At 41.6% G+C, this 14,807-nt stretch overlaps 1 protein-coding gene across 1 annotated transcript in view; it reads left to right on the forward strand.

The window, feature by feature from the left end:
• The first annotated feature begins 453 nt into the window (after positions 1–453).
• LOC121884438 overlaps positions 454–14,807 on the forward strand; it is an 80,633-nt gene continuing 66,279 nt past the window's right edge. The window contains exons 1-13 of the mRNA XM_042393242.1: positions 454–482; positions 1,757–1,902; positions 1,995–2,262; positions 4,596–4,616; positions 5,457–5,619; positions 5,968–6,236; positions 7,177–7,322; positions 7,415–7,682; positions 10,035–10,055; positions 10,896–11,058; positions 11,407–11,675; positions 12,616–12,761; positions 12,854–13,121. Of these exons, the coding sequence (XP_042249176.1) occupies positions 1,783–1,902; positions 1,995–2,262; positions 4,596–4,616; positions 5,457–5,619; positions 5,968–6,236; positions 7,177–7,322; positions 7,415–7,682; positions 10,035–10,055; positions 10,896–11,058; positions 11,407–11,675; positions 12,616–12,761; positions 12,854–13,121 (2,122 nt within the window). The 5' untranslated portion in view covers positions 454–482; positions 1,757–1,782. The remainder of the gene's footprint in view (positions 483–1,756; positions 1,903–1,994; positions 2,263–4,595; positions 4,617–5,456; positions 5,620–5,967; positions 6,237–7,176; positions 7,323–7,414; positions 7,683–10,034; positions 10,056–10,895; positions 11,059–11,406; positions 11,676–12,615; positions 12,762–12,853; positions 13,122–14,807) is intronic.

Below are 14,807 nucleotides of genomic sequence, written 5' to 3' on the forward strand. Positions count from 1 at the left end.
AATTTAGATCTCTTTTTTCTAGCTTTGTCTTGTGAAATTCTGGAGATTTTCCTCTTCAGGCCTCCAACAATTATTCAAATAGAACAATACAAGAGGTTTAGAAGAAAAATCTTTCTCTCTTAAATGGATTTGTATCTGCTTGACTGAGGTAGTCTCAACTGCAGCCCTGCTCTTCATGTCTTTGCACTGCTTTGTTTCTCTTCTGATCTTCAGCACCAGCACAGCGGGTTTGGCTGTGGTCCTCGGTCTCCAGAGTCAAGAGGGGTCAAACCCCAATGCAGTGTCTCGAACGGTCTCTCAGATCATCAATCATCCCAGCTACAACCCTAGCACTTTTGACAACGACATCTCCCTCCTGAAGCTCTCCTCACCGGTCACTTTCAACGACTTCATTGTGCCAGTGTGCCTGGCAGCCTCAGACAGCACTTTCAACGACGGCGTGGACACCTGGATCACCGGTTGGGGCACCATCGGATCTGGAGGTAGGTCATACAGAAACTGGGGCACATCTATTACTTGTGCTCTCTCAGATTCAAAAATGCATCTCAGTGAGCGACGGAAACCTTTTGTAACTTACAGCTTGTATTTATATTTTCAACATAATCTGCATGTGACAATACTATCACACCCCACATTACAAAAGTATTAGACAGATTAAACAACAAACTGATGATTTATCTATCCTAGGAACATTCTGATAATGACGTGATATGAAAGGTCATTAAAATCAAAAGGGTTCATTTATCTGAGGAGCATTAATGTGGTCAGCAAATTTCATGGCAAACTGCCAACTAGACTTCACTAGATTCTGAAATAACATTTGAAATGTTGTCCTTATTGTTGCACAAGAGGAAAGGTCAGAGGTCACCGGAAACATTATGATTGACATGAGACAGAAAGACAGGTTGACTGATATCAGTAACCTTAAAGATCCCCTCCAGACATGTTTTAGGAAATAACAATAATTAGCTTTGAAAAATGAATTTGTGGGTTTTTCCACACAAAAAGCTCATTTACCTTGATAGAAATTCTTAAAATCACATCTCCTCCATCTCCCTCACTGTAAAATCCAGAATCTATGAATATGCAAATCTTTTTCTTTTCAAAAGTTTTCCTACTTGACAAAAGATGCCTCCTACTTCACTGTGAGGTCCATTCTCAGTGTATGTGCACTGGAGGTTTCAATTCTCCGTGTCGCACTTGTGTAAGTTGCATACTGGACTACGACTGGATCTCCTTGGCTTTCTGGAACTTTAAAGCGAGTTTCAGCTCATTGTTTGGTGTTCTCATAGAGTTGTTTTGGGCCGCAGCAGGCAGCTGTTTTCAGAGAAAAAGCTCCAAAAAGCCACTGTACAGTATCTGCTCGGCACCAAATGGCAAACAGACACAGTTACCTGTAGGCTAGCTGGTGAACATAATGCAGCATTTAGCAACTAAAGAGTCAGATATTTCTTTCAGGAGCTGGTAGAGAGCAAAAACTGAGCTAAAAGAGAGTGAATATTGTACTTACATTTACCAGGTGGACAGAAACACGACTCCAAATGAATGATAATGTTGCTCCATAACAGCTGGATGTGGAAATAAGCAACTGTTTGCTAACAAGTTCAACACGTCAACTTAAAAGCTGAAATATGTCAGTGTTGTGTTCACTACTTGTTTTTGCTGAACACTAGTGGACAAAACAAGTGGTATGAGTCCTTTACAAAATATATTTCACCATATGTGTTGTTTATTAACTGATTTTGTGTGTCTTTAGTACCCCTTCCTTCCCCACAAAACCTAATGGAGGTGGAGGTTCCTGTTGTTGGGAACAGACAGTGTAACTGTGACTATGGAGTGGGCGAAATCACCAACAACATGATCTGCGCTGGGTTACGTGCTGGAGGGAAGGACTCCTGTCAGGTGATCATTTTACCACCTGTTCTTCCTTTAGATTTCCCCTACTACAAAGATTCTTTCTCCTGACCTACTCCTGAATATTTCTCTCCTCAAAGGGGGACTCAGGTGGTCCGATGGTAACAAAGACAGGAAGTGTCTGGGTCCAGGCTGGAGTTGTGAGCTTTGGAAAAGGTTGTGCGGAGCCTAATTTCCCAGGAGTCTACGCCAGAGTGTCTGAGTATCAGTCCTGGATCAACAGCCAAATCACCAGCGACGAGCCAGGCTTCGTCACCTTCACGTCCAATGGGACTGACAGTGACCTCAGTGTCAGCTGTTCCGGCCTGCCGCTACCTCCAACCACCCTCCCTCCAACAACAGTCAATCGTGAGTAACTGTCATGTCCAGGCTTTGTGAACATATCTGACCGATTTTTAACTACAAATTTGAAGGCTTTTAGATTAGACATATTACCACACTGTGCGACAGTTTCAGATCTATTCTGTATCAGCTTGTTCCGCCTCTTCATTGAGGATAAATGATCTTTACACTGAGAGAAACATTCAAACCAAAGGCTACATGCTTCTTATGGCTGCACTATTCTAACAGAAGAGAAATATTCCAGATGTTTGTGCATCGTTTTGGACAAATTTTTCCAAAAGTCAGCCTGACATGTTTGGTATCTTTGGAAACATTTGGATCTCTGCTAGAATTTAAAATAAAGTTCTGTGTGTTTGAAGGATGTTTAATGTTTAAAATGATGGATCTATTTCTGTGATCTTTTTTAAAAAACATCTTTCATTGTCTGCCTTTTGAGAATTAGCTATTTTGAACAGTCTTGTTAGGGAAATGAGAGGCAAAATTGGTGAAATAAAAGGAGAATTCTTTTGGCCATGAGTTTGTAAATGTTAATAGCCTCCCTTCCCTCCCTCTCAATGGACAACAGCAGAGGTTCTGAGAGCCTCCCTTCTCCACATCTGTTTGTAAACTGGGTCTTGATCAGCTTCAGTTTGGAGAATGATCACTCAACTGATGCAGTCATCACTGGCAGCTCAGACTGCACTAACCCAACGACAACAGAACCATGTAAACTAGTGAGTAGAACTGTACCAGAACCAACTGAATGGAACAATGTTACAGCTACAACAACTACAACATGTTTTTAAGGGTTCTTTATTTTCATGATGGTCAGCATACACTCATTCCTACCATAATTGTAGAGGAGTTCTCCTTCTTTAGGCTCAAAGGTAAGTATGACAGTGTTATTTAGACGAGTGGTCATTTTTGGGTCATCTGCAAACCTTGGAGGAGTAGGTCATGACCTCTCTCTTTCAGAGCAGTTCATCTCTCTGTCTGCTAAGGATGACTGAGCAACGCAGCTGTCCTGATGAGGCTGGCTGTCTCCTTGGGAAACTAAGGTTGTAGAAGAAATGCTGTGCTCCGTTTCAGATGGCCAGACTGTCTCTTCTAAGAATATTTTGCATGTTACCTGAATGTGTGAACAATGGTTCACTTAGGTCGGTGTAGTTTCTTGTTCAGGATCTAGTACCCAATAGAATCCTCACACCTGTATGGATGAGTAAAGAATAACCTTATTTGGACATGTAGTAAATCTCGAGGGTCTAGTGAAGGATTAAATACTCCCCACCAGGAGGTAACCTTCAGAATTGAGAAGCATTAAACAGTGTTTCACTTGTACTGCTAATATCTGTTCTCTTCTAGCTTAGTCTAGCTTCAATAAATCCGTGTCTCCTGAAACCTTTGTCAGTTAGGAGTTAGACAGTTCTAAATATTTTCCTTCACAATAATGGCCAGTTTACTCCATCATAAGGGCATTTTACAGGCAAAGTATCTCATGTTCTTCACTGGAAGGGCACTTCACCATGTTTTTCTCCCATGCAGGGCACCCTATAGGGCACTTCACCATGTTTTTTGTTATTGAAGGGCACTCATCATGGCATCATGTTTTCTAACACCTGGGGGCACCCTATAGGGCACTTAATCCCTTTTTTCATTGAAAGTGCACCCAATTCTGCACTTAAGTTAGGGGAACCCTAAATGGCACTTTTTCCACTAGAAGGGCAGCCATACAAAACCTCCAGCTCAGCCCATTACAAGAGCAACTCATAGGGCTCTGCATTACATCATGTGGGGATATTTTACAGGGCACTATCACATTTTCTTCAACTGAAAAAGCATCCTTGAGGGCATTTCATCCCAGATTGTTACACATACAGGCACTCTATAGAGCACTTCATCCTGATTAACCATAACTAAGACAGTAATTACAGAACAGGTGTGGGGGCACCTTAGAGGACATTTTATCATGTTTTCTTTATTGTGGGGTTAACTTAAAGGGCACATTTGCTTTTTTTTTTGCCCCCTTGAGCCCACCATTGAACCTACCTGTTCGATGACGGTGAAAAGCCATTAAAAGGGCCAATAAATTATAGGATGGTACAGCACTTAAATTTTGGTTATTGAAGCCTTTCATGATCATGATGATTTCTGAAGCAATGCCATCGAAAACAACAACTCTTTTGTGACCGGAATTTTTCTCTCTCTCTGTTAGCTGAGAGAAGAGATGGGAAAATGAGTGTCACTCATATTTTAAAAATCTGTGTTTAAGTGAGTTTAGTAGTCAATATTGTAGTATTGAGTATCAGTGAATATAAATGCTGAATTGTTGTTTCAAGAGCTGTTTGTTTTCTGTTTTTCAGAGTCTCACTCACAACTAGATGGTAAGTCAAAGTTTCCACTTGTTTACATTTTAAACATGTTGTTGGATAGAAAGGTTGATAGTTTGATTGTTGTTGGTATTTGCTGTCAAAGCCAGAATTCCAGTCTTAAAGGACTGGTTCATTATTCTTCAAAGGCATCTTAAAACAACAGTCAGGTGTCCACAGGAACAGTTAAAGAGGTTCTCCTTGCTGTAATCATTCCTCCTGGTCATATTGGCTATTAAAAGATCTGCCACATTTACAGTCTTTTTAGCATGAAATTCCCTCTTTGTGTTTCCTTGGACAGTCTTTCCCTGTTGAGCTGTGAAAGAAGTATAGTAACAAAAAGAGGGACTTTGGCACTACAGTTTTTGTAACATTGAACGGTATCTACTTGATCTGGCTCATTTGGAGGCTGAAGCTTCATATTAGCTTCAGATAAACTTTTAAACACATTTTTGCACAGAAGGAGGACTGTGGATTTTGTCCCCATCACTTACATTGTACGTGCGTTATGAAGGGATCTTTTAATGGTCAGTATGAACAGGAGGAATGATTACAGCAAGAAAAACATGTTTCACTGTTCATTTGGGCTCCTGACTGATGTATTAAGACACACTTGGAAAATTGTGAACCTGTCCTTTAAGAGAGCAAGTAGAAGCAAAGAAACATTTAGACTAATATTGAAATGAGATTATAGTTTCACCTCTTGTTATCTTGAGAGCCTCCCAGCAGACTCCCAGGATCATAATCTCTAACTCACAGTTGAAGGTTATAATCCTGCAAACAGAAACCACAGTGGTAATTCAGGGAGGGCTGAGCATTGCTCACTCTGTGTTTTTATCGTCTGTCTCTCTGTAGTGTGCGGTCGGCCTGCGCTCAACACCAGGATTGTTGGAGGACAGGCGGCCCCTAATGGCAGCTGGCCCTGGCAGGCCAGTCTGCAAAGTTCTGGATTTCACTTCTGCGGAGGATCCCTCATTAACAAAGAATGGGTGCTGACGGCTGCTCACTGCTTCTCAAGGTGAGCAGTTAGAATAGAGCTGTGATGGAAAACAACATGCCATGAGACCCCTCCAAGGGGTCGCAAGATGAATATCAAGGGTCTCAAAATGATTAACAGGACAGGAAAGAATAAAATTTATTGTTCTACTGCTCAAATTTAGATCTCTTTTTTCTAGCTTTGTCTTGTGAAATTCTGGAGATTTTCCTCTTCAGGCCTCCAACAATTATTCAAATAGAACAATACAAGAGGTTTAGAAGAAAAATCTTTCTCTCTTAAATGGATTTGTATCTGCTTGACTGAGGTAGTCTCAACTGCAGCCCTGCTCTTCATGTCTTTGCACTGCTTTGTTTCTCTTCTGATCTTCAGCACCAGCACAGCGGGTTTGGCTGTGGTCCTCGGTCTCCAGAGTCAAGAGGGGTCCAACCCCAATGCAGTGTCTCGAACGGTCTCTCAGATCATCAATCATCCCAGCTACAACCCTAGCACTAATGACAACGACATCTCCCTCCTGAAGCTCTCCTCACCGGTTACTTTCAACGACTTCATTGTGCCAGTGTGCCTGGCAGCCTCAGACAGCACTTTCAACGACGGCGTGGACACCTGGATCACCGGCTGGGGCAACATCGGATCTGGAGGTAGGTCATTGAGAAACTGGGGCACATCTATTACTTGTGCTCTCTCAGATTCAAAAATGCATCTCAGTGAGCGACGGAAACCTTTTGTAACTTACAGCTTGTATTTATATTTTCAACATAATCTGCATGTGACAATACTATCACACTCCACATTACAAAAGTATTAGACAGATTAAACAACAAACTGATGATTTATCTATCCTAGGAACATTCTGATAATGACATCATATGAAAGGTCAGTAAAATCAAAAGAGTTCATTTATCTGAGGAGCATTAATGTGGTCAGTAAATTTCATGGCAAACTGCCGACACGCAGATTTATATTCCTTTGAAACTGAGTGTGATCATGGACAGTGAATTTAGCTTAGACAAACAGATAAACTCAGTGGTCGAAACGAGTTTCTTCCAGCTAAGGCTTTTATCTAAGGTGAAGTCCTTTTTATCACTTAATGACTATGAGAGGGTCATACATGCTTTTATCTTGTCCCATGCAAGCGAGAGCACATTTCCCCTGTACTAGCATCCCTCCACTGGTTCCCAGTACGTTTTAGGATTGATTTTAAGATTTTACTGTTTGCCTATAAATCACTGAATGGACTATCTCCAACCTACCTCTCTGATCTCTTACAACCACACATCCCATCAAAGTCACGAGCAAAAACTGAGCTAAAAGAGAGTGAATATTGTACTTACATTTACCAGGTGGACAGAAACACGACTCCAAATGAATGATAATGTTGCTCCATAACAGCTGGATGTGGAAATAAGCAACTGTTTGCTAACAAGTTCAACACGTCAACTTAAAAGCTGAAATATGTCAGTGTTGTGTTCACTACTTGTTTTTGCTGAACTCTAGTGGACAAAACAAGTGGTATGAGTCCTTTACAAAATATATTTCACCATATGTGTTGTTTATTAAACTGATTTTGTGTGTCTTTAGTACCCCTTCCTTCCCCACAAAACCTAATGGAGGTGGAGGTTCCTGTTGTTGGGAACAGACAGTGTAACTGTGACTATGGAGTGGGCACAATCACCAACAACATGATCTGCGCTGGGTTACGTGCCGGAGGGAAGGACTCCTGTCAGGTGATCATTTTACCACCTGTTCTTCCTTTAGATTTCCCCTCCTACAAAGATTCTTTCTCCTGACCCACTCCTGAATGTTTATCTCCTCAAAGGGGGACTCAGGTGGTCCTATGGTAACAAAGACAGGAAGTGTCTGGGTCCAGGCTGGAGTTGTGAGCTTTGGTTTTGGTTGTGCGGAGCCTAATTTCCCAGGAGTCTACGCCAGAGTGTCCGAGTATCAGTCCTGGATCAACAGCCAAGTCACCAGCGACCAGCCAGGCTTCGTCACCTTCACGTCCAATGGGACTGACAGTGACCTCAGTGCCAACTGTTCCGGCCTGCCGCCACCTCCAACCACCCTCCCTCCAACAACAGTCAATCGTGAGTAACTGTCATGTCCAGGCTTTGTGAACAGATCTGACCGATTTTTAACTACAAATTTGAAAGCTTTTAGATTAGACATATTACCACACTGTGCGACAGTTTCAGATCTATTCTGTATCAGCTTGTTCCGCCTCTTCATTGAGGATAAATGATCTTTACACTGAGAGAAACATTCAAACCAAAGGCTACATGCTTCTTATGGCTGCACTATTCTAACAGAAGAGAAATATTCCAGATGTTTGTGCATCGTTTTGGACAAATTTTTCCAAAAGTCAGCCTGACATGTTTGGTATCTTTGGAAACATTTGGATCTCTGCTAGAATTTAAAATAAAGTTCTGTGTGTTTGAAGGATGTTTAGTGTTTAAAATGATGGATCTATTTTCTGTGATCTTTTTTAAAAAACATCTTTCATTGTCTGCCTTTTGAGAATTAGCTATTTTGAACAGTCTTGTTAGGGAAATGAGAGGCAAAATTGGTGAAATAAAAGGAGAATTCTTTTGGCCATGAGTTTGTAAATGTTAATAGCCTCCCTTCCCTCCCTCTCAATGGACAACAGCAGAGGTTCTGAGAGCCTTCCTTCTCCACATCTGCTTGTAAGCTAGGTCTTGATGAGCTTCAGTTTGAAGAATGATCGCTCAACTGATGCAGTCATCACTGGCAGCTCAGACTGCACTGACCCAAAGACAACAGAACCCTCTAAAGGGTTGTTGCTGAGCAAACTAGTGAGTAGTACTGTACCAGAACCAACTGAATGGAACAGTGTTACAGCTACAACAACTACAACATGTTTTTAAGGGTTCTTTATTTTCATGATGGTCAGCATACACTCATTCCTACCATAATTGTAGAGGAGTTCTCCTTCTTTAGGCTCAAAGGTAAGTATGACAGTGTTATTTAGACGAGTGGTCATTTTTGGGTCATCTGCAAACCTTGGAGGAGTAGGTCATGACCTCTCTCTTTCAGAGCAGTTCATCTCTCTGTCTGCTAAGGATGACTGAGCAACGCAGCTGTCCTGATGAGGCTGGCTGTCTCCTTGGGAAACTAAGGTTGTAGAAGAAATGCTGTGCTCTATTTCAGATGGCCAGACTGTCTCTTCTAAGAATATATTGCATGTTGCCTGAATGTGTGAACAATGGTTCACTTAGGTCGGTGTAGTTTCTTGTTCAGGATCTAGTACCCAATAGAATCCTCACACCTGTATGGATGAGTAAAGAATAACCTTATTTGGACATGTAGTAAATCTTGAGGGTCTAGTGAAGGATCAAATACTCCCCACCAGGAGGTAACCTTCAGAATTGAGAAGCATTAAACAGTGTTTCACTTGTACTGCTAATATCTGTTCTCTTCTAGCTTAGTCTAGCTTCAATAAATCCGTGTCTCCTGAAACCTTTGTCAGTTAGGAGTTAGACAGTTCTAAATATTTTCCTTCACAATAATGGCCAGTTTACTCCATCATAAGGGCATTTTACATGCAAAGTATCTCATGTTCTTCACTGGAAGGGCACTTCAACATGTTTTTCTCCCATGCAGGGCACCCTATAGGGCACTTCACCATGTTTTTTGTTATTGAAGGGCACTCATCATGGCATCATGTTTTCTAACACCTGGGGGCACCCTATAGGGCACTTAATCCCTTTTTTCATTGAAAGTGCACCCAATTCTGCACTTAAGTTAGGGGAACCCTAAATGGCACTTTTTCCACTAGAAGGGCAGCCATACAAAACCTCCAGCTCAGCCCATTACAAGAGCAACTCATAGGGCTCTGCATTACATCATGTGGGGATATTTTACAGGGCACTATCACATTTTCTTCAACTGAAAAAGCATCCTTGAGGGCATTTCATCCCAGATTGTTACACATACAGGCACTCTATAGAGCGTTTCATCCTGATTAACCATAACTAAGACAGTAATTACAGAACAGGTGTGGGGGCACCTTAGAGGACATTTTATCATGTTTGCTTTATTGTGGGGTTAACTTAAAGGGCACATTTGCTTTTTTTTTTGCCCCCTTGAGCCCACCATTGAACCTACCTGTTCGATGACGGTGAAAAGCCATTAAAAGGGCCAATAAATTATAGGATGGTACAGCACTTAAATTTTGGTTATTGAAGCCTTTCATGATCATGATGATTTCTGAAGCAATGCCATCGAAAACAACAACTCTTTTGTGACCGGAATTTTTCTCTCTCTCTGTTAGCTGAGAGAAGAGATGGGAAAATGAGTGTCACTCATATTTTAAAAATCTGTGTTTAAGTGAGTTTAGTAGTCAATATTGTAGTATTGAGTATCAGTGAATATAAATGCTGAATTGTTGTTTCAAGAGCTGTTTGTTTTCTGTTTTTCAGAGTCTCAATCACAACTAGATGGTAAGTCAAAGTTTCCACTTGTTTACATTTTAAACATGTTGTTGGATAGAAAGGTTGATAGTTTGATTGTTGTTGGTATTTGCTGTCAAAGCCAGAATTCCAGTCTTAAAGGACTGGTTCATTATTCTTCAAAGGCATCTTAAAACAACAGTCAGGTGTCCACAGGAACAGTTAAAGAGGTTCTCCTTGCTGTAATCATTCCTCCTGGTCATATTGGCTATTAAAAGATCTGCCACATTTACAGTCTTTTTAGCATGAAATTCCCTCTTTGTGTTTCCTTGGACAGTCTTTCCCTGTTGAGCTGTGAAAGAAGTATAGTAACAAAAAGAGGGACTTTGGCACTACAGTTTTTGTAACATTGAACGGTATCTACTTGATCTGGCTCATTTGGAGGCTGAAGCTTCATATTAGCTTCAGATAAACTTTTAAACACATTTTTGCACAGAAGGAGGACTGTGGATTTTGTCCCCATCACTTACATTGTACGTGCGTTATGAAGGGATCTTTTAATGGTCAGTATGAACAGGAGGAATGATTACAGCAAGAAAAACATGTTTCACTGTTCATTTGGGCTCCTGACTGATGTATTAAGACACACTTGGAAAATTGTGAACCTGTCCTTTAAGAGAGCAAGTAGAAGCAAAGAAACATTTAGACTAATATTGAAATGAGATTATAGTTTCACCTCTTGTTATCTTGAGAGCCTCCCAGCAGACTCCCAGGATCATAATCTCTAACTCACAGTTGAAGGTTATAATCCTGCAAACAGAAACCACAGTGGTAATTCAGGGAGGGCTGAGCATTGCTCACTCTGTGTTTTTATCGTCTGTCTCTCTGTAGTGTGCGGTCGGCCTGCGCTCAACACCAGGATTGTTGGAGGACAGGCGGCCCCTAATGGCAGCTGGCCCTGGCAGGCCAGTCTGCAAAGTTCTGGATTTCACTTCTGCGGAGGATCCCTCATTAACAAAGAATGGGTGCTGACGGCTGCTCACTGCTTCTCAAGGTGAGCAGTTAGAATAGAGCTGTGATGGAAAACAACATGCCATGAGACCCCTCCAAGGGGTCGCAAGATGAATATCAAGGGTCTCAAAATGATTAACAGGACAGGAAAGAATAAAATTTATTGTTCTACTGCTCAAATTTAGATCTCTTTTTTCTAGCTTTGTCTTGTGAAATTCTGGAGATTTTCCTCTTCAGGCCTCCAACAATTATTCAAATAGAACAATACAAGAGGTTTAGAAGAAAAATCTTTCTCTCTTAAATGGATTTGTATCTGCTTGACTGAGGTAGTCTCAACTGCAGCCCTGCTCTTCATGTCTTTGCACTGCTTTGTTTCTCTTCTGATCTTCAGCACCAGCACAGCGGGTTTGGCTGTGGTCCTCGGTCTCCAGAGTCAAGAGGGGTCCAACCCCAATGCAGTGTCTCGAACGGTCTCTCAGATCATCAATCATCCCAGCTACAACCCTAGCACTAATGACAACGACATCTCCCTCCTGAAGCTCTCCTCACCGGTTACTTTCAACGACTTCATTGTGCCAGTGTGCCTGGCAGCCTCAGACAGCACTTTCAACGACGGCGTGGACACCTGGATCACCGGCTGGGGCAACATCGGATCTGGAGGTAGGTCATTGAGAAACTGGGGCACATCTATTACTTGTGCTCTCTCAGATTCAAAAATGCATCTCAGTGAGCGACGGAAACCTTTTGTAACTTACAGCTTGTATTTATATTTTCAACATAATCTGCATGTGACAATACTATCACACTCCACATTACAAAAGTATTAGACAGATTAAACAACAAACTGATGATTTATCTATCCTAGGAACATTCTGATAATGACATCATATGAAAGGTCAGTAAAATCAAAAGAGTTCATTTATCTGAGGAGCATTAATGTGGTCAGTAAATTTCATGGCAAACTGCCGACACGCAGATTTATATTCCTTTGAAACTGAGTGTGATCATGGACAGTGAATTTAGCTTAGACAAACAGATAAACTCAGTGGTCGAAACGAGTTTCTTCCAGCTAAGGCTTTTATCTAAGGTGAAGTCCTTTTTATCACTTAATGACTATGAGAGGGTCATACATGCTTTTATCTTGTCCCATGCAAGCGAGAGCACATTTCCCCTGTACTAGCATCCCTCCACTGGTTCCCAGTACGTTTTAGGATTGATTTTAAGATTTTACTGTTTGCCTATAAATCACTGAATGGACTATCTCCAACCTACCTCTCTGATCTCTTACAACCACACATCCCATCAAAGTCACGAGCAAAAACTGAGCTAAAAGAGAGTGAATATTGTACTTACATTTACCAGGTGGACAGAAACACGACTCCAAATGAATGATAATGTTGCTCCATAACAGCTGGATGTGGAAATAAGCAACTGTTTGCTAACAAGTTCAACACGTCAACTTAAAAGCTGAAATATGTCAGTGTTGTGTTCACTACTTGTTTTTGCTGAACTCTAGTGGACAAAACAAGTGGTATGAGTCCTTTACAAAATATATTTCACCATATGTGTTGTTTATTAAACTGATTTTGTGTGTCTTTAGTACCCCTTCCTTCCCCACAAAACCTAATGGAGGTGGAGGTTCCTGTTGTTGGGAACAGACAGTGTAACTGTGACTATGGAGTGGGCACAATCACCAACAACATGATCTGCGCTGGGTTACGTGCCGGAGGGAAGGACTCCTGTCAGGTGATCATTTTACCACCTGTTCTTCCTTTAGATTTCCCCTCCTACAAAGATTCTTTCTCCTGACCCACTCCTGAATGTTTATCTCCTCAAAGGGGGACTCAGGTGGTCCTATGGTAACAAAGACAGGAAGTGTCTGGGTCCAGGCTGGAGTTGTGAGCTTTGGTTTTGGTTGTGCGGAGCCTAATTTCCCAGGAGTCTACGCCAGAGTGTCCGAGTATCAGTCCTGGATCAACAGCCAAGTCACCAGCGACCAGCCAGGCTTCGTCACCTTCACGTCCAATGGGACTGACAGTGACCTCAGTGCCAACTGTTCCGGCCTGCCGCCACCTCCAACCACCCTCCCTCCAACAACAGTCAATCGTGAGTAACTGTCATGTCCAGGCTTTGTGAACAGATCTGACCGATTTTTAACTACAAATTTGAAAGCTTTTAGATTAGACATATTACCACACTGTGCGACAGTTTCAGATCTATTCTGTATCAGCTTGTTCCGCCTCTTCATTGAGGATAAATGATCTTTACACTGAGAGAAACATTCAAACCAAAGGCTACATGCTTCTTATGGCTGCACTATTCTAACAGAAGAGAAATATTCCAGATGTTTGTGCATCGTTTTGGACAAATTTTTCCAAAAGTCAGCCTGACATGTTTGGTATCTTTGGAAACATTTGGATCTCTGCTAGAATTTAAAATAAAGTTCTGTGTGTTTGAAGGATGTTTAGTGTTTAAAATGATGGATCTATTTTCTGTGATCTTTTTTAAAAAACATCTTTCATTGTCTGCCTTTTGAGAATTAGCTATTTTGAACAGTCTTGTTAGGGAAATGAGAGGCAAAATTGGTGAAATAAAAGGAGAATTCTTTTGGCCATGAGTTTGTAAATGTTAATAGCCTCCCTTCCCTCCCTCTCAATGGACAACAGCAGAGGTTCTGAGAGCCTTCCTTCTCCACATCTGCTTGTAAGCTAGGTCTTGATGAGCTTCAGTTTGAAGAATGATCGCTCAACTGATGCAGTCATCACTGGCAGCTCAGACTGCACTGACCCAAAGACAACAGAACCCTCTAAAGGGTTGTTGCTGAGCAAACTAGTGAGTAGTACTGTACCAGAACCAACTGAATGGAACAGTGTTACAGCTACAACAACTACAACATGTTTTTAAGGGTTCTTTATTTTCATGATGGTCAGCATACACTCATTCCTACCATAATTGTAGAGGAGTTCTCCTTCTTTAGGCTCAAAGGTAAGTATGACAGTGTTATTTAGACGAGTGGTCATTTTTGGGTCATCTGCAAACCTTGGAGGAGTAGGTCATGACCTCTCTCTTTCAGAGCAGTTCATCTCTCTGTCTGCTAAGGATGACTGAGCAACGCAGCTGTCCTGATGAGGCTGGCTGTCTCCTTGGGAAACTAAGGTTGTAGAAGAAATGCTGTGCTCTATTTCAGATGGCCAGACTGTCTCTTCTAAGAATATATTGCATGTTGCCTGAATGTGTGAACAATGGTTCACTTAGGTCGGTGTAGTTTCTTGTTCAGGATCTAGTACCCAATAGAATCCTCACACCTGTATGGATGAGTAAAGAATAACCTTATTTGGACATGTAGTAAATCTTGAGGGTCTAGTGAAGGATCAAATACTCCCCACCAGGAGGTAACCTTCAGAATTGAGAAGCATTAAACAGTGTTTCACTTGTACTGCTAATATCTGTTCTCTTCTAGCTTAGTCTAGCTTCAATAAATCCGTGTCTCCTGAAACCTTTGTCAGTTAGGAGTTAGACAGTTCTAAATATTTTCCTTCACAATAATGGCCAGTTTACTCCATCATAAGGGCATTTTACATGCAAAGTATCTCATGTTCTTCACTGGAAGGGCACTTCAACATGTTTTTCTCCCATGCAGGGCACCCTATAGGGCACTTCACCATGTTTTTTGTTATTGAAGGGCACTCATCATGGCATCATGTTTTCTAACACCTGGGGGCACCCTATAGGGCACTTAATCCCTTTTTTCATTGAAAGTGCACCCAATTCTGCACTTAAGTTAGGGGAACC

This window comes from Thunnus maccoyii, chromosome 18 (assembly GCF_910596095.1).
Source record: "Thunnus maccoyii chromosome 18, fThuMac1.1, whole genome shotgun sequence".
NCBI classification, from domain to species: Eukaryota; Metazoa; Chordata; class Actinopteri; order Scombriformes; family Scombridae; genus Thunnus; species Thunnus maccoyii.